Source organism: Xiphophorus couchianus, chromosome 5 (assembly GCF_001444195.1).
Source record: "Xiphophorus couchianus chromosome 5, X_couchianus-1.0, whole genome shotgun sequence".
Taxonomy (NCBI): domain Eukaryota; kingdom Metazoa; phylum Chordata; class Actinopteri; order Cyprinodontiformes; family Poeciliidae; genus Xiphophorus; species Xiphophorus couchianus.
The window spans coordinates 38,202,824-38,227,315 of record NC_040232.1 but is presented as its reverse complement, the minus strand read 5'-3'; the positions used below and the strand labels follow the sequence as shown (position 1 = coordinate 38,227,315).

General features: G+C 40.6%; 2 protein-coding genes across 2 annotated transcripts in view; both read right to left on the bottom strand.

Annotated features, from left to right (window-relative positions):
* mtnr1aa (melatonin receptor 1A a) overlaps window positions 1–10,011 on the bottom strand; it is a 34,999-nt gene extending 24,988 nt beyond the window's left edge. The window contains exon 1 of the mRNA XM_028016264.1: window positions 9,259–10,011. Coding sequence (XP_027872065.1) covers window positions 9,259–9,442 — 184 coding nt within the window. The 5' untranslated portion in view covers window positions 9,443–10,011. The remainder of the gene's footprint in view (window positions 1–9,258) is intronic.
* Window positions 10,012–15,865: 5,854 nt separating this feature from the next.
* LOC114145351 (keratin-associated protein 4-2-like) lies at window positions 15,866–17,221 on the bottom strand. Its single transcript, XM_028018874.1, has 2 exons — window positions 17,189–17,221; window positions 15,866–16,489 (listed from the first exon to the last, which is right to left on the bottom strand). The coding sequence occupies exons 1-2, from the start codon at window positions 17,219–17,221 to the stop codon at window positions 15,866–15,868; spliced, it is 657 nt and encodes a 218-aa protein (XP_027874675.1).
* Between the last annotated feature and the right edge of the window lie 7,271 nt (window positions 17,222–24,492).

The window sequence follows — 24,492 nt, the reverse complement described above, 5'->3', positions numbered from 1 at the left end:
CATATATAATCATAACATATTGGAAAAGAGAAAACACCTACGTTTGTTTAGCTATATGCTTCCAATATTAATTATTCCTCTTTTTTTTCAACTTCAAAACTAGAAATTTCAATGTTTTTTATTGTGATTTTATCTGAAAGGCCGACACAACGGGGTGTAATAGAGAAGAAGAAAATTGATGCTCTTAGTAAAATTTTATGCAAGCAATTGCCTTCAAGTGTTGCCTTGTTAAAAATATGGGCCATTTAATTTAATGATAGTATATGTCCACCTTTAGAGGCCTCAGAGGGTTGGGGGTGACATCAGTGAACAAACAGCATCAGCTTTAACCCTTCCACATACAAACATAGTGTCGATGACACAGCCAAATTTGCAGTACTGTAATTCCGCCACACTTGGCGCTATCTGAAAAATTCAAAAGGTTTCTGAAAGGGAAGACGTTGTACTTTCCAGCCAATATCAGGTTATTAAGATAATTTCACATCTGCCGTAGCAGGGAGTGAAATTAATCTGAGGGGCACTCTGGACATTGAAAGTTCCAGTTGTTATGGATAAATGGTAAAATACATTAACTCAAAGGACGTTTAAAGAACTGCGTACAATGAAAATAAGCAAAAATATCCAATCGGACATTTTAAACTGAGGTGAGAAAGAGTTAAGGAACATGGAAGCACCTAAATCCAAGGCAATCATGGAAAAATAAATAGGGATGGAGTCGAGACCGACTCTGCCGAGACCGAGACCAAGACCAAGACCGAGGTCAAGGATAAAACTGAATATTTAGAAATTCCACAAATATTGTAGGACATTACATTTGTACACCACAAAATGCAAAAATTACTGGAAGAACAGTTTTTACTGAATGAAGACAGCAAACAATCACTTGAATTGAGTCCTTGACTTTATAGCAATCTCTCATCCTGACCATGTAAAGAAGAATAACACTCTTTACAGATACAATGCTTAAAGTCAGGAAGCATAAATACAAATACGTGGCATGCTTTCCACATTTTTATTTGTAAAATAACATGAAAAACAAGCATCATGTTTCTTTTACTGCACAATGTACTACATAGGGTTTCTCCGTCATAAAAAATGTCAAGGAAATACATTAGAGTTTGTAGGGTGGAAATACTTTGCAAGGTACTGTACATACAGTACATACTCTGTTTCACTCTCCCAGGTCCACTTGAACTCTGCCTATGCTGAAAGTGCTTCATTCATAATGCAGAAACTTTGCAGATCTCCTCCATGCATATATATTTAACCTGGAAGCTGTACGATTTTCAACACATATTCACGTTTCAAAATAAAATAACATTTATATGCTGCACATGCTCTATGCATAACCACCAAAATAGTCACGATTGTCTAGTTATCGACATCAAGACAAAGAACTCACAGAAGATGACTAGTGCACACATCGTGGGCATTGCTTAACCAACATCTTAAAAGTCACTGATAAGAATCGATGTTGACTCTAATGGTACTTTTATTATACTAATATTGTTAATCTTGCTATCATACAGCCAATGCAAACATCACATCAACTGTCAAGCACAAGGCAGGCACAAAATCAATATTTGAAATCTTTCACAACTGAACTCCTGCACATCTGACGTCCATGAAAATGCTAATAATCACAGACGTTCTATGGAAGCAAAGGTGGGGAAATGGGTTCAAACATATGTTGACCATCTTTTGTTTTCCCTTCTTGAAGTTTCAGTTTGCGAAAAACAATGTACTAAGTAGGTAATCTGGTCGATGAACTGGTAAGGGGGAAAAATATGTTTTTTTATTCGTTACATCATATAAAGGTCTCTGGTTCTAGGCCAGCATTGGGCACTCATAGGAACTGTCCCTCAGTTTTAGTGAAACTGAAGCTTTGGGCTGTTCTGCAGGGCTTGCAAAGAGCCGTCGCTGTCATCAAAAGCAGCAGCACATTATCCAGCCAACTGACAACCGATACGGCTAGCAGAGAACACCTCATGCAGTGCAGCTTTCCCAAGCTGTCACCTTTTTAGAACTTTAAAATAGCACTTTGACCTTCTGGGTTTTGTACTTTTTGTTTATGTGAGGTGTGGGGGAGGAAAGAATGTTATGGTTTACAATGAACAACAGATTGCCATTCAAACAGGAAGTGCTGAAGCTATAGCCTCAGTAACAATATGATGATGGAAAATGAAAGAGGATGGTTCAAGTTGACAAATGCTTAAAAACAGTAGAGGTACAGTTACAGTAGAGGTAAAGTTATTGAAGCTTAAGGTGTTTGCCATGAAGCAAAATTGAAAGCAACAATTAGCAAACACCGGATGAAACTGTGCATTTATACGAGCTACTTCTCAGTGCAACGCTGGTAAAATTGTTGAAAAAGGGCTAACAGAGGACCCATGTTATGATGACTTCCTGAAGACGGAGTTTCAGAAAGAGCACAAGCTTTTAAAGAGACAGAAGCCCAATTTCAAAGTTAGGTAAGCCATTTTGCATTTTTGTCACATTTTGTGATGTGAGCAGTGGATCAAATCACAGGCAGAAGTATGGAAGTCACATAATGATTTAATGTAAGTCCAAACAGGGGTCTAGAAACAGGACAGGACAGGAAATGGCACAGTAGACGACATAAGGATCCAGCAGGGAAACAGTAACAACAGGTAGGAGTATATACACACAGTGGCAAACAAGGAATTTACAAACAGCTGGAACCAATAACAGGGAAAGGATGACACAAGATGGTTAAGTAATCAAATTACAAAAAAGAAAACTCAAAACAGCCCAGGATCATGACATTTTTATAATAACTGAAGGTAACATAGATACTTGATTGTGCTATAAAATGTCAGCACATGCCTGGAAAACACATAATGCTGCCCCTTTAAATGAAATAATATCAAAGAATTATTCAAAATAGCAAGTGGGATGACTTTCTATGGTGGCCGAGTGTATACGTAATGTGATGTACAGTATACTTGCAGAGAGGAGCAGGAAAGATGTACTTGAACATTTTTTATAATCAATTTTTGAGCATTTTGGATCAATTCAGAATTCCCAGGACTAGGAACTGGAATTCTCTACAGTATAATTTTTTTTTTTCTGCACATTTAAGCACATGGTTGTTCTACAATGTATTTAATTCCCTAACTAGGTGGCAACTGAAGAAAATTTGGTGTCCTGGATTTTATTTAGGGGTGTCAGAGTACAGATGACTGATAACAAATCCTCACTTCACTTCGTAGATCTGTCTTTGTAATGCCCTGTCTAAAAATCATGTATCATTTTCCTTCCAAGTCACAATTGTGCACTTCTCTGATCTCTCACATAAAATCCCAATTAAATGTACAAACATTTGTGGTTATAATGGGGCCAAATATGAAAAAGTATACGTAAACAAGTTTGAAAGGACGAATAAAATCCAAGACCCACTTCATGTCTTACAGTGAGAGACGATTCCAACCCTGGCGAGGCTCAGACCAAAGGCTCACACTTTCTCACAGCATAAGGATCCTAAATTAAACAGGAAGCTGTGAAATCAACATCTGCTCTATAACATACGTGGATTTGTTTTCTTTTCTCTTTATTAAGCTCCATGAGGCTGAGCCGATTTCTGCTCACAACACAGCTGAAGCGCATTCACAAAGCTAAAACATTCCTTTTAATTAGTGACATACGCAGATACGTCCTAATGCTACAGTAACGCCGCGAAATATTAATTGCCAATAATTACAAAACCGAGACTAAAAGGTGAAGTATTATTGTAGTGGCGCATAGCCAAATCACGCAGCACCAAAGCAAAATGAACACAGACTCTTATTTCAAAACAGACAGTGCAGTATGGAACTTCTGGTTTAGTTTTTGCGGAGGCAGAGCTTTGGGCACAGAGGTATCAGGTCTGTGAGGCTTTTATCCACCTGTCACTACAGATTGTAGATGATTAGATGAGTCACTGTTTGAACTGTCCCGTACTGCTCCATTTGAGTAACAGCGCCACGATCAAGAAACATTTTTTATGAACCACAGCAGTTTTATGAAGCACATATCCAGGCATAGAGAGCAGGTGAAGTTGATCCAATCAAATCTGAGCCAAACATCAGGAGGGAGAATAAAAGAGAAGAACGTGACTGCTCAGTTTGGCTACCTCAAAAACATTTGAACCACTGGAATATTCAAAACATGCCCATAAACAATAAAGAAAAAGGCATCTAGAGAATGGTGAATGATGTCCAGGTGAAACAGCTTCTGTGTTGGCGCTGAAGACTGGCTAGACTGGTTTAAAGTGTTGGAGAGAACACTGATAAGAGAGAATACGTAGAATACTTGGTAAGCTGATTGCTGGAGGTGATTACTTAGCATTTTTAGAAAAATGTAAAAAAAAAACTTCATTGTTCTCTATCATTTCAGAGGTTAAGAAACCAAACAGACAGAGAGACGCATTCACAGAGCTGGCAGCCTTCTCAAGAAGACTGATGGATAATCATGCTTCTGAAAGCAAAACCAAACTATTTAATGAAGTACAAAAGTTAAAGCTGTAATATGTAACTTTCATTTTAAAAAAAGTTTTTTGTTGTTGTTTACATATTTGCTAAAACTGTCCCCATGTTGTGACTTGATAATATGACACAGATCATCTGTGAAAAAATCTAAGTCCTCTACTTTCTCCCAGTTATTACAGCACTAAGTCAGAAACAATCATATCCAGACGAAGGATCTTACTGCTGTCGATCATTCTTGTGTATGCACCAGTCATGCCCTTCCCTTTTCTCTGCCACACTACTACACTCTACCATTAGCAAATGGCAGAGATGCCCATATCTGAGGATGATTGACAGCATTAAGACTCTCCTCCTGGCTCTGATTGGATTTTGCTGACTGGGAGCGTTGCATTTCTTCAGACAGCTATCGTAGCACTCAAAGGAGGTGGAGGAGCTCTATTTTTTATTTGTCACATAACATACTGTTACTAATGGTGGCTATTTTAATAAACATGTAAAACAACATTTTTTTAAATAAAAGTTACATGCAACAGTTTTAAGAGTGGAGATATAAATTAACCACTGGTGTCTCTTATGGTCCTCCATTGTGTATTTTTCTACTGAGGAGTAAACAGCCACACACACTAAGGACAATCTAGACAGACCTGTTAACTTAAAGGTCATGTTTTTGAACTGTGGGAGGAAGCTGGAGAACCCGGGAAGAACCCATGCAGTCACAAGAAGAACATCCAAACTCCAGACTGGAACTTTAACCCAAGACTTTCTAGTTGCAAGGCGACAATGCTACCAACTGCTCCATGCAGTAATGTTTACTTTTTGTCCCATGTGAATTCTGAACAGGTAGCCACCATCGCTTCTGATGTTCTGAATCTCTTGGTTCCTTGGCTAGACACTTGACATCACAGCTGTCACTAACTCCTGTTTCATTCCTTTACTCCAGCGGAGGACAAGCAAGCAAATGTGTTTTAAAAATATATGATTCCATTATAAAGAAACAACTGACAACCACGCTCAGTGAGGCAGCTTGTACTATGCTAAAAAAAAAAAAAAAGTCTGCTCTGTTTCACTGTCCACTGAAATACCAGATGATGACACCTATCATTCAAAAAGCGTTGAGTCTTGTGGGATGGAAGGAAAAAGCCCAGCAAGGTGGCATGTCAGCACTCACACCCGGCTGTCAGATTTGGTTTTCTCAGATCATCCAAACTCTGCTGCTCCGATATCAGCAAAGACGAGGCTGTGTTGGCCTGATTCACGTCAGCTCCAGCACAAAAGCAAAACCTCCCACGTCACAAGCAGAGACGGTACATTTAAGATTATTTATTGGCAGTGAGTTGAGGCCACAATGATGATCGTGCTCACTCGTGTAGCTGAGAGTAATCGCCATGTGTTGTTGGCTCCCTGCTCACTCTATCATGGGCCGTTTCATGCGCCAACAGAGGATTTGGTCATGCATAGACGGCAGCGCTGCTGCTGCTGCTGCTGCTGCTGCTGCTGCTGCATGCGTCTTATGATGCCTGCCAGGTTTTTCTACCGTGTACGTTTCATTACTTGCTGTTTAATTTATCCCCTTCTACTCAGACTGCCCCGCAGTTTCTAAAAACATTTAGCACATGCCAAGAAAATGTATGCCTACTTGTTTAGCCATAACAGAGACTCGCCAAAGGGAAATTAAATTTCTCTTGGCTGTAAAATGAAACGGCTAAAATACAGTCCAGAGATTTTTTTTTTCTTTTCTGCAGAGTCAAACATTTGGTCAAACAAGCATCAGATTCCTGCGAGCGGCGATGAGTTTATGTCAGTCAATACTTCTGCCAATCCACATACAATTTGCCAGCAGCTGTTTGAGTTCAAAATCAGAACAGATTCAAGTTAGGCATGCACATCTTTAGAGCTCTGAAGGGAGAGGAGCGACAGTGAACCAAAAGCATGATCTTGAGCAACTGTCTGGACTTTACCCAACCCTTGTCAATATTCATGGATGCTATTTGAAGAATGCTACAAAGCGTCATTTCTTTTTTAATATCCTTAAATATTGGACCCACACTCAGGATAACAAGTGAAAATAGTTTGTTTAATGAACTGGAAAGTTTACTCAAAGTAGACACTGAAGTCTTGGAATAACTCAGGCTAACGTACATGCTTGATTAAATTCCTGGTGCTGGATTATGACCTCCTTACATGTAATTAACCATAATGAAGGGAACATTTTTTTAAGATGCAGTTTCTTAAAGTTGCCCCATCTCTTGTGTTACGCCTTTGTTCCAAAAATTACCATGCATTACACGGACATGTTTTTCACTCACTTTCCATAACACAACTACTAGATGCAAGCAAAAGAAACAGAGAACAACCAGCATCTCTTTTAGGACTTCACTAGTGGCTAATCATCACAAAGTAAAGCAACAGTGCATATCAATGTTCAAATTATAACACTCAGTATTCAGATATTGCCAGGTTCTGTTCATTTTTCTATTGTCAATACTATGAACAACCACCTTTTGCTAATGGACTTGAAGAGAAATGGGCCCAGAGTATCACTGATGCTCTACCGCACTTAGCAACGGAATTAATTTATCCAGAGACGTTCTTCTCCATTTCCACATCTAGTCCATACAACTGCATGTGAGATCATTCCTAACCAATTAATTTAGGTAGAAATTGACAACTGGACAATAAATCATTAGCAGTGCATATCGCAATAGACATGGGATCAGCATCGATAGGTAATACATCTGATGGAATATTCAATATCGTCACCTTCCTAAAATAATGGCCCAAGTCATTTTTTGTCAAAAGCAAAAAAAAATCACCACCTCTTTCTTTCATCCATCTTCTTTACACCCTTATCCCATTGGGGCCGGGCGGGGTGCCTATCTCCAGCGAGACTTTACACATTACACCCTGGACAGGTCGCCAGTCCATTGCAGGGCAACACAGAGACAGACAGGACAAACAACCAGGCACACACACACACACACCTCAGGAGAATTTAGACAGGCCAATTAACCTAACAGTCATGTTTTTGAACTGTGGGAGGAAGCCGGAGTACCCAGAGAAAACCCAACATGCACAGGGAAAACATGCAGAAAGACCCCAGGCCGGGAATCAAACCCAGGACCTTCTTGCTGCAAGGCCACAGTGCTACCAACCATTAAACCGCCGCTATTTCAGGAAGGTGGTGATATTCAATATATAGAATATTCTCTGATCCAGAATCGCACAGCATTCTGGGAGATGTAAGCAGAGGAAAGGCTTTAGCCCCTCAACCTGATGCCAACCAAGGTGGGTGGCATCAGCTAACTAACTAACTCATTCATTGGTTACCTAGCAACAACTTGCTGAGTAATGTAGTGTTTAGGGTTGCCACTGTGCCTCATAACTTCTTAAGAAAAACAGTTTGGAGTGAAAACTGTAGATTAAACAGGAAACATCATGTCACCAGTTTGGCAGTATTTCAAATATTTAAAATAAAACAATAATCAATAATTATCGATATAGACAGATATGAAACACTTATATCGTTTTAAGTTTTTCAGCCATATCATCCAGCCCTACCAGCAAGTGTTCTCCGTCTCTCTTACATAAATCAGCAAACATATACCTTATGTGTTTCTTCAGCCTTAGTCATTTTGAATACAGAAAAAAGGAAATGAGTCTGTAAGTTACAGCATGTTAAAGTCTTGAATTACCGATAAGAACTTATTAAAAATTTGATCACCTATAAATACATTTTTTAAAAATCTGCAGGTTCATTTCTTTAACAAAGATATTTATTTCTTAACACGGAGCTTTTAAGAACGAATAAATGTACTCAAATTACAGGTTGCATGTTTCTCATTGCCAGCGGTGATGAGCGCGGCTGCTGGTCAGAGTGAGCAGCAGACCTGAGTACGACAGGAGCCTCTTGGGTTTTCTCAACAGCGCTCTGTCTTCTGACTGTTAAATGCCTCCCCGCCTCCACTGCCCCAGTCCAGCCAGGATGGCTCACAAAGCGCGCACAATCTAGTTCACATCACCATGATCCTCACAGTGAGATGGAGGATTTAAATTCACAATAAACAGGAAGCCTGGGGGCGTTTGGTGCAGCGCGAGGCATTCCCTGCGGTTTCAGACTGTCAAGAATCGTAAAAAAAACCATTTCAAAATACGTCCTTTCGGCTGCTACCTGTCTGGAACTTTGTGGAGGTCGCTGAAATGTTACCAGCCTCAAAAGGACTTCGAAGCGAGCTGATGAGAATTTCATTTCTACTAGCTGTAAACTGTGGAGTAAAATGTGGATTAAACAGGACAGGTCTTTAGTCCACAGTTTAAACAGAACGCTGAGCGATTCTGGATTGGTATTCATTGTTTGTTTGTTTTTTGTTTGTTTGTTTGTTGTTGTTTTTTAAAGATATGAAAATAAATGGAAAACATAACAAGCTGCTAAATAAATATAACGTAAAATTAAATTAAATAAATACGTGGAGGTTACGAAGTAAACAATGTCGGCTGCATGTCACGAGCTGAAGTTTGTGTTCACCAAACTGACTCTTAACATTTCTATCACCTCCAGCGCCTGCGTAATAAACTTGGGTTCTAATTAATGAACGTGGTCTGGTGGAGTGGGCTCGCGCCACGACCATCGCTTTGAAATGCTGACGCTTGTTTTGTTTGTGTAGCAGCTGAGTAATCACGCGCGAGCCGCTCATGGGCGCCACGCGCGCTCAACATACCGTCACTTTTTTTCCCTCCTCTCCACTTATTGATTCCCACACTTGCTGAAGCTCACCTGCGTTCCTGAGCTTCTTGTTTCGAAACACGGAGAAGATGACCAGCAGGTTCCCCAGGATGTCGACCACGATGGTGAAGATGAGAAAGCAGCCCAAAGTTGTGGTGACCCACGGCGGGCGGCTCAACGCGGCGTCACTGGGGTCCTGAGCGGAGCTGTTCAGGTGAGACCCATTTATGACCATTGTAATAAACAGCTGCAAAACTTTTTTCCCCCAGCTGAACCGATTTCACATCTCCCGTGACTCCTCCGCGAGTCCTACACAGTGGACACCGGTGGTTTTAATACAATAACCTCCCACGGGTGTCATGTTCATCTTCTCCACGAGCGCCTCTTTTTCCGCTCTCTCTCCTCCTCCAACCCCCTGTGAAGGTTTTACCCAGCTGCCGAGGATCAGCTCTGGTATGGCTCTCCGTTCTCTCTGCTCCCTCGGAGTCACTCCTGCGCCCGCGCGCCATTCACTCTGTCCGTACGCATGTGTGACATGGAGCCGCCACTTCAAACCTTCCCAGCGTGAGATCAAACAATCCAAAGTGGAGCGATTCCACACGGAGAGGGAAGAAACACCGCCGCCTGGTGGCTGCGATGTGGAAAAGCAGCCCGTGTCCTACTTCCTGCCATTTCTCCGCGTGCGGGTTCATTCATGGCTCTGTGGTTTCACGCTCGCATCTCTCTCTCTCTCGCCACAATCCCATTCATTATTACTTTTAAAGAATCATTCATGTCCGATCTCTTCCTGCAAAATAAAATGATAAAAAAGTAAAATAAAGTAAATAATTTAAAAAAAAAATGCCTTTCGATTTTTATTTTGCTTGTTATTCTTACGCTTCGTCTTTTAAATGTATCTCCGAAAATAATCAGATTTTTTGCTTCACCAACGTAAAATTATGAGATGCACGCAAGTTCACAGTGACGTGTTCTGCCACTTGGGAATCTCGGACATTAGATAGACGGTTTATTTCTGTGAATTTTGATTGTGGCGTACAGCTAATTAAACCTGTTAAATAAACAGGAATGTTTAACAAAGAACACTGGATTGTGGCCCACAATCATGTTCAAGACTGCTGTCTGCACAATCATCCAGAGTACAGTCAATGATGTCCTCCACAGGTCTGTCAAAGCTGGCTTTTTATTGGCTGTTGGAAAATTAAATAAAAAGGGAAAAAGACAGACAACTAAGTAGAAAAACATTTTAAGAGATGTTTCTCAGACATTTGCTCCAACTGTTGCATTCCTTCTGTTAATCAACGCCTGAATCAGTCAACATCAGAAGCAACTTGAAGCAAAGAGACAAAGTACTGGGATGTTGTTCAACCTTCCCCTTTCAAATGAAAACGCTCTTTGCATTTCATTCATAAACCCAAGTTCCCAGAGTGTAGATGTTGAGTGGAGAGGCACAGACGTCCAGTGTGACTGAGAGGATTTAGGGAGTCGTGTTGTCTGCTGCTGTCGGTCCGGTTCTCCTTTATCAAGATCACTTCCTGCTTCCTGCTGCTGATGGGCTTTATGGAGAAGCCAGTTTCATTTTCCAAGCAGGCCATGTCACTTGCTCAAAAGTTCCACCAGCTGCTTTAGTGACCGGAGCAACACTCTGCTTGACTAAGCCAGCAAATTGGCCTGACCTGAACCCCAGCATGGAGGAGACACCAGGACTGCAACCTGGCAACACCTCAGCCACGTCACATTGTTCTGTAAGACCTTTTTTTTTTTTTTTTTGCTTTAAAATAAGTTTTTGTCTTATTTAATATTTAAATAAAAGAAAAATAGTTGTAAGCCATTCACATCACAAATAGCAGAAATACTTCAGATTTATCGCTTTGAGCGCCGTGAATGTATATGATGTGAATTTTATTTTCGATTGAAGTGAAATAATGTGATGATATTCCAGTCTAACATGCAACTTCTACACCATTTTTAAATCTCTTAATCTGAGCAAATCCTAATCCAGTGCTTCATTGATTTTTGCAGAGGAAAGGCCAAGACAAAAAATAGCATGTTTGTAAAAACTACAAACTGTTATTATTCCTCCTTACAGGATAATAACACAACTGAACATGTTTAAAAGCAAAACTCCATCCATTAATGTTTATTTTATTTCAATTCATGCAGGTACATCTCTAATGGACATGAGTCTCACTCTTCAAGAGGGAAATGCTTAAAGCACGCTAATAATATCTGCTTTATTAATCAAATAAACAATATAAAAAAATTTTTTTTCATTATTTGAAGACTTCCAGACCGTCCTATTATATACCTGTCTAAATGGAAACATTCATACATAGTTATTGTTTCAGTGATGATTTAGCTGCCAAAACGAAAATAAAGTCAAATAAAAATCTGGGCAGTGTTACTGTCAACCAGTCGTCCATATTAACAAGTGGCACAAATTTTCATTCACTGGCAAATTTTTATTAACAGAGTTTATTATACCTTTATTTTTAAACCTCATCCCAAGCTGTGGGTCATGTTTCAACCGTTAATGGTCTGGAAGCAGATCTGGCTTTCCAGCGTTATTCAGCAGTTATCCTCCCCTCATTAGCCGTCTTGTTTTAAAATTGGAAAAAAAAAGCTATTTGCTTTTTGTTTCATATTCCATGTTATGATGTGTTGCAAATGCACATACTGCATGCCACCCATCAACCAGAACAGCACTACGTCAATAAAGGGACTGAATGGAGTCTTTGTGGATCTCCTCACCAATCAATGTTCTTCTTTCAGACATCTTCATAAAAAAAATAATAAAAAATAAATTAAGATTTGTATTTTTGGGAACAGCCCAATAATGGGGACCAAATCCCAGGAACATCCCAGAACTGTAAGGCAGAAAAAATCATTTCTTCTGCTTCCTGAACTCTTCCACTTCATTTTGTTAATTATTCAGAAACAGGTTATTATTCTAACATATATGTAAATTGGAAAATTAACCATTTTGTTGCCAAGTCATATTGCAGTGTAACATTTTTAAATGAACATCAATCTTCAGGTTTCCTTGCAGCCTAATGAAAATCCCTGCTTTGTCTGAAAATAAGCAGAAAGCGACAGAGGCACAGCTTTGAATAATTACGCTGCTGGAATTATTTTCAGTTACGCAACATAATGATTACATTGCGCCTGAGATAGGATATGGTGAAAATCTAATATTTGTATGTCAGTTTGCTGATTTTACAAAATAAAAAAAAAGTCAAAGTATCAGCAGGAAAAGTGGGACGCTCTGAGCTTCTTTATTGGAGCAACGCAGTTCAGAGAAACAGTTTATTAATTTAATACTCCATTTTGTTGGAAGGTAATAATGTACTAGCATTTAAATGAACAATGAAAAGTTACTAGATGGAATTAGATTTCTAGTTTTTTCTCTGTGCGATTCTTTGGTTGCTAAATATAGATGTAAATATTCTGTAGGTCTTTTCATGGTTTTCTTCAACTATTTCTCCAGATTGCATTGATCATACAACAAAAATTATATTTAAAGAAAAATATTTTTGGTGCACAAGTTTCAATGAATTGCTGGTTTTCACTACTCCTTTGAGTTGTGAAACTGGCTTCACGTTGAACATGTATATGTGCTCCAGCAGTTTCCAGCTGATTCTGAACACCATCACCAGTTTTCTTCTTCTTTTGTTCGTTTAGCTGAACCCTTTGATCCTTCACTGTAAAATCACTAAATATTTGGTCTAATATTAGGTCTAGTTTCTAATAAAAAAATATCTTACTACATTTGAATTAAGACAAAACTAACTTAAAAGTAACTTTTCAGCAAGATGTAGGGAGATTGTTTTAAGCAAATAATTCCCTAATATTGATGAGAAACCACTACTTCCATTGGCAAATTATTTTACTTATAATATGTTGTGTCACAGTGGCGCAGTTGGTTGCACTGTTGCCTTGCAACAGTGCAACCAGGACCTTCTTGTAGCAAGAAGGTCCTGGGTTCGATTCCCGGCCAGGGTCTTTCTGCATGGAGTTTGCATGTTCTCCCTGTGCATGCGTGGGTTCTCTCCGGGTACTCCGGCTTCCTCCCACAGTCCAAAAACATGACTGTCAGGTCAATTGGTTTCTCTAAATTCTCCCTAGGTGTGAGTGTGTGTGTGCATGGTTGTTTGTCCTGTATGTCTCTGTGTTACCCTGCGACAGACTGGCGACCTGTCCAGGGTGAACCCCGCCTCTCGCCTGGAACGTAGCTGGAGATGGGCACCAGCAACCCTCCCAACCCCATTAGGGACAAGGGTGAACAGAAAATGGATGGATGGATGGATGTTGTGTTTGTTGTAAGTAAAATAATCTGAACTAGAACTTTGTCATCAATATTAATGAATTATTACTTACTTATAACTTACTTTCAGGTGTACAAAGATATATGCATTAGAAACTAGACCAAAAATACTTGGTAAGATTTTGTGTTTTTGCAGTGTTCCAGAAGGATAATGATCTCTAACACAAATTGAAAAAGATTTTGACATAAAACGTGTAAAGGAATTTGAAGCTTCTAGAATAGAAGCCCCAGCACAATACTATTTAACATTTGTTGACTATGATTAAAAGTTTTCTCTCTTCCATAAATGAGTAAATTATAATAAAACTATTTAAATTACTTCTACTAGTTCTGCCAAGAATTTTGGAATTTTATAGCAACAAAAGATGTGTTCGATGAGTCATCAATAAAGTGCTGCAAAAAAAAACTAAACGAAAGTGCTGTGCAAAACTGAAACTAAAAGGAAAGAAAATAAAAATAATAAAACAAAACAATAAGAAAAGTACAATGTTGATGTAATTAGCAATGAAGTCATAAACAAATACCTTGAGTGTCTTGCTAAGGACATTTAGTCTAAATCTGTATATATAATCTTTACTCTGTTTGAATTAAAGATTAATCAACACAATGTGACAATCTAGTCAAAGCTCTAGCATGTTATGTTTCAGTGGTTGTCATACTAAGAACAATAAAATAAAAAATAAAGGCTTACTACAGGAATAATGTTGTACAATAATAAAGTGAAAATAATGTGAGAATAAAGTCATAATATTGTGACTTCATTTTCATAAAAGCACTTTATTCTTGTGTCAGTTCAACTTCATTCTGGTATGAATTTATTCTCAAAATATGACTTTTCTTGTAATATTTTGACTATTTTTGTGATTTTATGACTATATTCCCATAAAATATTGTCAAGTAAAAAAAATATATCTCTATTTTCTTAGCATGGCCGTGGTGTGCACATCGGTGTATGAATGTGTTTGTAAATGCGACTGTGTGTTCATGTGGCTGTGAGTGTTCAGCGTGACTAGAACAGAAATTTTGCCCGTTTAAAACTCGACATTTGTTTTGCCTGCTCCACTGTGGCCATTTCCTACCAGAGGCAGCGCCGCAGTTAAGGATAGAAATGTGCTAAAAGTCAGTCTTCTACAAAATGAGAAATAATATCTTATGCAAGTTTTCTCAAACTGTTTTGTTTTTGCAAGATGACTCATCAAATTCAGTTCTCTATCCATATCTACCAGCGGTTTTCTTCCTCGCCGTTTTTCCATCTGGAAGCCCGTATGGCTCCAATCAGATAAACCAGGGATGACTTTTTATTTAAAAAAGAAAAAAAAAGTTACTTTATTTCACAATAATCTGACAGGAAGGTGGCAGAGAGAAGGGAGGAAAGGACTGCAGCAGAGGTGCATGTTACTTATCTATAACATATAGGTACGTCTTTGAAGAATTCTGAATTAATATGAGTTACAGCAACATTTTAATTTGCCTTTGGGATCAATAAATTATTTGAAATCAATTGAATTAAGTTGAATCTTCTGTGGCCTCTGAGCGCTGCCGTTTCCTCCAAGACCCAGCGGTCTTTACGTTTATGGAAAACCTGCAGCTTCATGATGCAGCAACATCAATATGAGCATCAATAGGATGAGCTGCACATATCTATGCACCCAGCACCATAACCTCAGTAATCAATCATATTGATCTTTCTATTGGATTTGCCTCACAGGTGAGGCTGAACATAATGGCACCTCATAGGCTGAGCTCCAGGCTCTTAACTCACCCCCCCCCCCCCCCCCCCCCCACACACACACACACACACACACCCACTCCCCCCCTGCCTGTGACAAAATCCAGTGACTTTTGACCTTATTCATACTTCTAATGTCAAAACTAATTGAGCCTTTCCCAGGAGAAGGAGAGCTTAGAGGAAAAAGAGGACAGAGAGGAGGACATACTTTTACTCTTCCAACCCCGAGGATGGAATATTTTTAGATTAAAGATCAGCAGAGGAGCAGGAAGGCGTCTGTCTGATCTGCTTTAGTAGCTCTGGGGGAAAAAAACTATTGGACAGAAGAAGAATAGCTGTCAACAAATGTCTTCAGAAAAACTCAAAGTTGACTGTGACTTTTGAAACCAAGACAGAAATGGAACTATGAAGTCAATTCACATGAAATAATTTGTTTCTAAAACTCGAGTTGTGAACAGAAAGTTTGACTTTTTCCCCTTTGGACCATAAAGGCTGTTTCTGTTTCAAAGAGTAGGAGCTTCTTAAAGAGACAGATCCGGCTATAATGCAAATCAAATGTCCTTTAAGCTACATACATAGCGTTGTCATAACAACTGAAAGTATCATAGTTAGTGAAGTTTTGAGCTCAGGGTGCTGGAGTGCGTCGGATTGTGTTTTGTTTTGTCTCCCTCAGTCTTCAGAGACTCGCTGTTGGTCCAGTCGGGCTTACGTTTGCTAAAAAGGGCGGAGATGAGAACGCTGCGGCACAGAACGCTGCAGCACAGGACGCTGCAGCACAGGACGCTGTGGCACAGAACGCTGCAGCACAGAACGCTGCAGCACAGAACGCTGCAGCACAGAACGCTGCGGCACAGAACGCTGCAGCACAGGACGCTGTGGCACAGAACGCTGCAGCACAGAACGCTGTGGCACAGAACGCTGCAGCACAGAACGCTGCGGCACAGAACGCTGCAGCACAGGACGCTGTGGCACAGAACGCTGCAGCACAGGACGCTGTGGCACAGAACGCTGCAGCACAGAACGCTGCGGCACAGAACGCTGCAGCACAGAACGCTGCGGCACAGAACGCTGCAGCACAGGACGCTGTGGCACAGAACGCTGCAGCACAGAACGCTGCGGCACAGAACGCTGCAGCACAGGACGCTGTGGCACAGAACGCTGCAGCACAGAACGCTGTGGCACAGAACGCTGTGGCACAGAACGCTGTGGCACAGGCTGAGCCCTTCATCTGTCTTCAGAGGAGCATCACAAGTAGGAAGATGAAAACTGTTAAATTTCTGGATTTGGTGCTGCAGATTTCTTCTGAAATTTTAAGGGACTCTGTTGAGAAAAGTGGGGGGATTGATTTCAATCTTCATAAAAGTTAAGCCTTCTTTTCATTCCCTCGGCCAAATTAAGGAAATAAAGTGAAATGTCAGAGGAAGGTGGGCTGACGGTGCGGCGCACCGCGCTTTTATCATCTAAAACCAATAAAGAGACGACTTTAACAGCTGCTGTGAGTTTTGTTTGTGAATGATGGGAAGGGGAGGGAGGTTAGCTGAGAAGTGGAGGGTGCACACACACACTCACACACTCACACACACACACCCCAATCCTCATTTGAGTGAGCTGTCAGCAAAATGAAGGAGAGGAGACAGAAGTAATGTAATGAGTGCGGTCTCAACACGGGCTCAGCATGTCGCTGCCGCTCCACTGGTCATCGCTGCGTCCCACAGAGAAACAAGAGTGTTTGCTTTTATCTACCACCCCACCCACTTCATCCTCCCCCTCAGCCGGTCGCCATGACAACAGCAGAGCTCCACCCAGGAAAAAAAAAAGATGTGTACGCTGGGAGAAAGAGGATTATTGGGGTCAGTGGTCTCTGCATGTGCCTCTGTCCTTCTCACGCACATTCACACACCGAGCTTTCCCACAGCGTCAGGCGCGCATACCGACGGATGCTGGACCTGAATGGACACGGTCATCTGTGGATCCTGGAACTGATCCAGTTCACTTTCACTCTGCAGAAACTATTTTTCTACACCAGTGGATTCCATGTCTGGCATTGTTTTGGTTGTGATAAACTTCAACATTCCTAGATAGTAAAAAAAAAAAAAAAAAACTTCTCAGAGCACAATTCTTCCTGATGAAATTGTTCCTCCAGTTTCTATCAGAAACTACTTCAAGTGAAAATTGTCGCTGCACAGCACCGTGAGGTCCCTGCTGGTGGTGGCAGCATCATGCAATGGATGCAGTTCTTCAACTGAGACGGGGAACGGGATTCAGCTTATTATAGGTTATTGATTAATTGCCATTATGAATTAATTACAGCTGATATTCGTGTCCTTCACTGACCTGGCCTTCATGGGAAAGTGGAAAGAATAAAGTTGTTCAACCCAAACCAGGTGGACAATTTTGCTCTGGTGAGGAACGTTTTGCCCAACATCCCAAAGATGTGGCAAAATACAAAGTAGTGGCAGCATTATGCTATGGGGATGTTTTTATTCTTCTTTTTTTTCAGTAGAGCTGGATGTAGTTAAATAAAGGGAAGTAAATGTATCAGAGACACCCAGAGACTAAAAGCTGAGAGAGACATTTTCTTTTCGGCGGATCAACTCTACGGTGTTTACTTCAACATGTACAGATTAGGGAAGTGCATCCTCCTAAAACAATATTTCATCACTTAAAAGCTCAGAATAAAATCATAAAAATCATAATTCTCCAAGTATTTGGTCATTAGTGTGGAAGCTGCAGTCGAACACTGACTATAAATCAGTTGTTCGTCTGTTACAATGAAAAAGGAGTCGGGTTCTTTCAGCGGAGCAGACTTCCCAGGCAGGCAGCAGGGATTAGCTGGCGGCTGGTTCACCTTCCCTCTGCCGGCTGTAGAGTTCCAAAGCTTTGAGGGGTCAGCATCAGGAACAGCGTCTGGACACATCACATACATCTGACGGGGTTTTCCACAGAATTTCTCATGAATGACTGGGTAGATTTTTCAAGAGTTGGATTGAGGAGTTATTTTACCCCCTGATCCGACTGACTGCACATTCTCAGTAATGTGTAAAATCTAAATAACTGAACAGCCTCTAGTTAGTCACTGTTTTTGTAAGGGCCAACAGAGAGCAAAGTACGGCCAATATGGAAAGTTGAACATTTTCATCTGATTATTTATAATGAATTTCCTCTGACAACTATTTTGCAGGAAATTCAAAACTTGCTCATTTCAACCTGTAGAGACTCGCACAGAGAAAAAGCAGCAGTTGGAAAGTTTTATTGGTTCTTTGGCGCTCGGACAGCGGCAGAAGACGTGGATGCTGAGAATCGCAGTGAGCTTGGATTGATCGGCTCGGGGCGAAGCTCAGGGTAATCTTCCCCCGGGGCCCGGACACTGGTGGTGGAGTGGAGCCTGGAGAGGAAGGAGCCTGGAGGGAGGCTGGAAGATGCCCGGGAGGATTAGGGTGGAGATGGGGAGGAGGTGGTTGAAGCGCGGCTGTAGCAGGTGGATCAGTGGTTGTTTGGCCTTTTGAAGGAGCTCTTGCGTGATTGCCTGGAGCAGAGCGACAATCTGGTGCTGGTTGGCTGAGGCGGAGGCAGTGATATTTGATGATGCCGTTAGGCTGAAGAGAGTCTCACAGCTTGAATTTATGCCTATAGGCTACATTTCAGGACGTATCAGACACATTGATGCTAGATGTGCTGCTGTAACTTTTAGCGACAGCTTTATGTAAAACCCTGGCCTATAGTGATTGGACACATTAGGAGGTTCAATTGCTTATCAAAAACAGCAAATCAGCCAATCACATGTCAGCAACTCAACTTATCTGGTGGTAAAGACAACCTTCTGGGACTCAAACTGAGCATTGGTGATTTTAGAGTAGGATACTTGCAACTGATTTTAGTATTTCAGAAACTGCTCTCCTACTCAGAATTTCACACAGAACCAGTTTACAGAGAATAATCAAAATAGAGAAAATATCAGCTTTGTGGGGGGGAAAAATCATGTTGGAGATCAAAGAAGATATTGAGAAATGTCATATTGGCTCCAATAACCACTTGTTACAACTAACGTAGTTAACCATCTCTGTACACAGCATGTCAAGCTTCAAAGCTTGATGGGCTGATAGTCAGAAGAAATCACTGGCTGCCACTCCAGTCAGCTATCAGGAAACTGAGTTATACAATTCTCACTAAACTTCAGCAAAAAAACCCAAAAAAAAAAAAACATTGCCTGGTACAATGAGTTTATTATCTGCAACATTCAGATGGTTCAGTGAATATTTGGTGCATTTAGCATGAAAGTATTGATCCATCCTGTCTTATCTTATCAGTCCAGGTTGGTATTTTGGTTTATTGAATATTTTCTCACCACTGTAATCTCCTTGGTCCCAAACAAGCATTGGGTAAAAAGGTCGGTCTATCTGAGTGTTGTTGCTGACCGTGTCCATCCTTCACGACTGGCTCCTTCCAATAGGAACATGCACTACATCACTGAGCTTGGATCATCTCAAACTGCTTATGTTTATGTTTACTTGAACATAAACAGTTTGATGATTACTGTGACTCTGCAGTCAACAGATTGTCATCCTATAGATGAACGTTCTAGAATGGGACGTTTTGCATCATGGATGTGTGGCTGAATAATCAGCAGACTTTGTATGATTCTGTCATGTTAATATAGAGAAATATCTCTGAAAAATATGAATAAATCCTTGTTGAGCCTCAACCTCACAAAGAGTTGAGGGAGTTCTGAAGGCAAAATGAGATCCAGCCCAGGACCAGGACAGGTGTAGCTAACAGGCTAATAGGGTAGCCAGTGAGTGTATTTACCTTGATTTGAGCCTTCAGTGGTGTCCTCTTCCTTTCTGCAGTGAGTTGTGAATTCTGATGTTGATTAAAAGGCCAAAGTTCAAGCCACAGCACAGGAAAGCTGGCTTAACCTCATCTGCTCAATGGACGCTGCTCCACTGCTGACCCACGGCTGACCCACGGCTGACCCACGGCTGACCCACGGCTCCAGGCGCAGCTTCTTTAAAATCCGCATGATCAGAAAGTGCACATATGACAAAAAGTCATTTCATCTATTATTAATGTCTAGTTTTGCTTGAACATGTGGAAGAGGAAGCTCAGAGTCTCTTCCTCAGAAAGTTGAGGAGAAAACTAATTGCTATACAAAGTTTCAACATAACTGATAAAACGGTTTTGTTTCTAATTTATCGTGATTAACCCAAATACTTTTATGAACCTCATCTGGGACGCGTCACTCTCCTGCTCCATTCCTAGAGCATCAACAAACCGGCCATATACTGCCATCTTGTGGTTGGTAGAGAGCACTACACAGTCCCATGTTTTTGAGTGAACATTACAGCTGAAGCTGAAGGCCTCCTGCTTCCCTCAGAGCCGCTTTCATGGTTTCACGTTGCGAATAATGCATTAATATGCTCGATTATTTCAGTGACAGGAAAACACCTGCTGCTGTTTGCAGAGTTAATTGAATCAATCACGCATGAGATTAAAGCTGCTCAGTGAGCAGCTAGCCGGCACGGGCCGACGTTTGGGATGGATCCCTCACCTCAGTGTGTCTCCCAAACTGAGGAAGAGTTTCACTTGAGGAAGAAAAAAGTTGAGCATCTTGAGATGCTTGATCCTGAGGGAAAGCTTTCTGCCACACAACTCGAGCTTTATGAAGCTGGGATGTGGTTTTTGAAATGTTCACCGTGTGTTTTAAGAGTTGTGCCTACAACAGGGGCCCACCTTGTGGCCTGCGGGCCATTTGTGGCCCTCTGAATGATTTTGTGCCACACTGGAATTTGGTTGGCCAGTTCAAACTGTTGATGCAGACACACACAGAAAGACGTTAAGGTGCAGTTTTCACCGATGTGAGTTCTTTCAGAAACAGTGTGGACAAATTAAAATCTTAAATTTTTATTCCGTGAAAGAGGTGATCGGAGCCTTGTGTCAGAAGCCCATTAAAATGCTGTTTACATGGTTTTAAACTGTGTGATTGTGAGTGGGAATAAAAATAGCAACAGGTATTTTGTTCCATATAACACAGTAGGAGTGTAACTGGTAAACCTTCTAAACTCCACTAAAAACCCACCTGTTTAGGATTGTATTTGAAACGTAATCAATTACAAATTTATTGATGGAACTTGACTTAATGTCCTATTTTGATTGTTGATTCTATATTGCATTGTGTTTCTGTGTTTGATATGATGTAAAGCACTTTGAAATGCCTTGCTGCTGAAATGTGCTATACAAATAAAAATTTGATTGATTGATTAAAAAATCTTTTTTGGTTTCTTATTTCTTAATTTTGCCACTTTAACGTCACCTCCCAGCTCTCAGGTCTTCGTCTCACTCCTTACTGTGGAAATGTCTGATGAAGCAGAAAGATGAAACATTTCCCCATGAATGGAACGGAAAGATCACAGAAACTGGTTCTGATTTGTTGAAAACTGACAAACATGACACTTTTAATTGAAACGAGAAATAAATAGAATACCATAAATGTTATTATGCTCTAAAATAGTTGCACGAGGAAATGTACATCATCACTAGCCTACAAGGAATTTGCTTGGAAGACTGCTACACGCTTCTTCAAAACACCAGCTCAGAGGGGCAGAAATGCAGACAGAACATGCTGGAGGTTATGTGGGTCGAATCAAGCCAGCCACTTTCATATTTTTTGGACCTGTCCTAAACTATTTTCCTACTGGGTGACAATTAAGCAAAGTGTAGAGTTTGTTATTGGGGTCAATCTTGTTCTGAGCTTTGAGACGATGTTCTTGGGCAGACGACCAAACTGTGTAAAGGGATTCTATAAAACATACATGTTCAATATAATGCTTACTGCCAGCAAGAAAGCAATCACTCGAAATTGGATGACTGATAAAACACCCACACTACAAGACTGGATAAACATCATCCAAGACATTCGCAAGATGGAGGAACTGACATTTGCACTGAAACTGGAGCAAGACAGATTTGAAAGATCCTGGACCCCATGGCAAACTTTCATGGACTCCAGATCTGAAAACGATGACAATGAGGTGACACCTACTGTTCTTTAGCTAATCTGTTCGATGTATACTGTTTTACAGTTCAGGAAAGTTTTTATGACGTGGTACCAGTTTGTTAATTCTTTTTTCTCCCCGTTCCTCTGAGAGGGTCTGGGACGGATGAAGGAAAAAAAAAAAAAAAAAAATGGAACACTAAATACCGGTGGTAGGATAACCACAGGAAAGGGTATGTTGTACAGACCAATATGTTAAACTGAATGGATGCTAGTATATGTCTGTACCACCTTTTGTAAATGGAGGAGATACACGTCCTCCGTGTTGTTCCATAATAAAAATTTGAATAAAAAAAAATAAATAAATAAAATAAAATAGTTGCACGAATCAAAGTTAAACATGTATTACTTTATCATAACAGAAGCTGATATTTTGGTTTTTATTCTAATTTTATTTAATTGGGTGCACATTTTTAAATCAATGATTTATTTAGATTTTATTCTGTAAAAGCAACCGATGGGCTGTAAATAAAGACTTGGTGATATTTTCCAATCCAAAGCAGAAGTTCTTCATGACAGGCTGTCAGCTCTCTGGTAGAAATAGTTTCTGTCCCAGCAGAGAGTCGCTGTGGAGAAGCTGCTGTCCTGTCATGCAGAGAATTCCTGTGAGGAATCTGTACTCTTTGTTTGACTTCAGTAACAACAGAAGAGCGTTGTGCTCGAGTCGTCCTCGTCTCACACTGCGACTCATTAAAGGGAGTCAGCTTCTTACCTCTGGAGGCTCTTCAGAGGGGGAAACACAGCTCTGTCGATCAGGACTCCACGGTGCAACAGAGCCAACGGAAAACACACAGCGAAGTGTCGGCTGTAACTCTGGACCGAGCCTGGAGGTATCAAGGTCCTGTCATTTTAACCAGGCCCATGTCTTATTGATACAAGCGGCTGCAGGCAGACAAATGGAAAGAGGACAGAGTTTATTTCTACCCAACATGTTCACTCAGTGACTGAAGAGCATTTTTCTCTCATCCACTTTGGTTCTGGAGGGATTTTCCGTTAATGTCGAAAAAAAAACAACACAATTTCGCATTAAGCCAGAAACACAATTAGAATCACGCATTAATGTGAAAGACCAAAACAAAATGGTTTCCTTTTGTGAAGTGGAAAGAAAATTATTTATGACTCAAAATATCTTTATCTTGAAACTTTTAACTTCAGATATCCGAACTGATCAACTGGACTACATTTTGTTTCTTTAAAACCCAAAGAGAAATCAACTTCTTTAATGTTCATTTCAAAATGGGAATTTTCTCCTAACTTTGAAATATTAAATTGCAGAATAAGTGTTAGTGTCACTTTGCTAAGTCATTTCAATCTGGAGAGACTCACACAGAGAAGAAAATAGCAGTTAAAAAGATTTAATGGTACAATTTCTTTGGCGCTCGGACCCGGCAGAAGACCGTGAGCCGAGGATCGCCGTGAGCAGGCGGTCTGCTCGGCGAGCTCGGGATAGTCTTCCCCCCGGGACCGAAACTGGTGGTGGAGCGGAGCTTGGAGAGCACAAGGGATCCTGGAGGACGACCCTCATGGTGAAGGTGGAGAAGGGGAGGAGGTGGGTCGAAGCACGGCTGACGAGCAGGAAGACCCCAGGGTAGCTCGGATTTTTGAAGGTGTCTTTGGACGACGATTGGCTGGAGCGGCGTGAAGCTCCGGTCCGGATTGGCTGCGGTCGGGTGTAGTGATTAGATGATGTGGTGAAGCTGGTCGAGTCTCCCAGTTTGAATTTTCGCCAAGGCTCCATTTTAAAAATTGGTGTGTAAATAATAATACATTTATTATTTTATGATGTGTATCTAATTCGACTGAAATAAATATACTGTATATTTCTGTTAAGAAGAATCCCTTTGCTTCTTTAAATTTAGAATAAAAATAGTTTCTTGGAGTTTTGGTGGAGGTATTTCACAGATTATTTATCTAAAATAATATCATTTAAAGTAAAAATTAAATCTGCTCCATGTGTCATCTACTGCAGATAGGATTTTAACTTCCTTTGACCTTCTGACAGAGCCTCAAATAAAAACTAAAATCTGAACTGTCACATTAAGATAATGTCATTAAAGTGTCTACAATAAATCTATTTTGAACAAAAACCCTGCAGCAGACTTATTACAGCGTTATTACTTCACAAACGCATCAAAAAGCCGGTTATGAAAACATCCCAACAATAAAAAGCACACCAGAGAATCA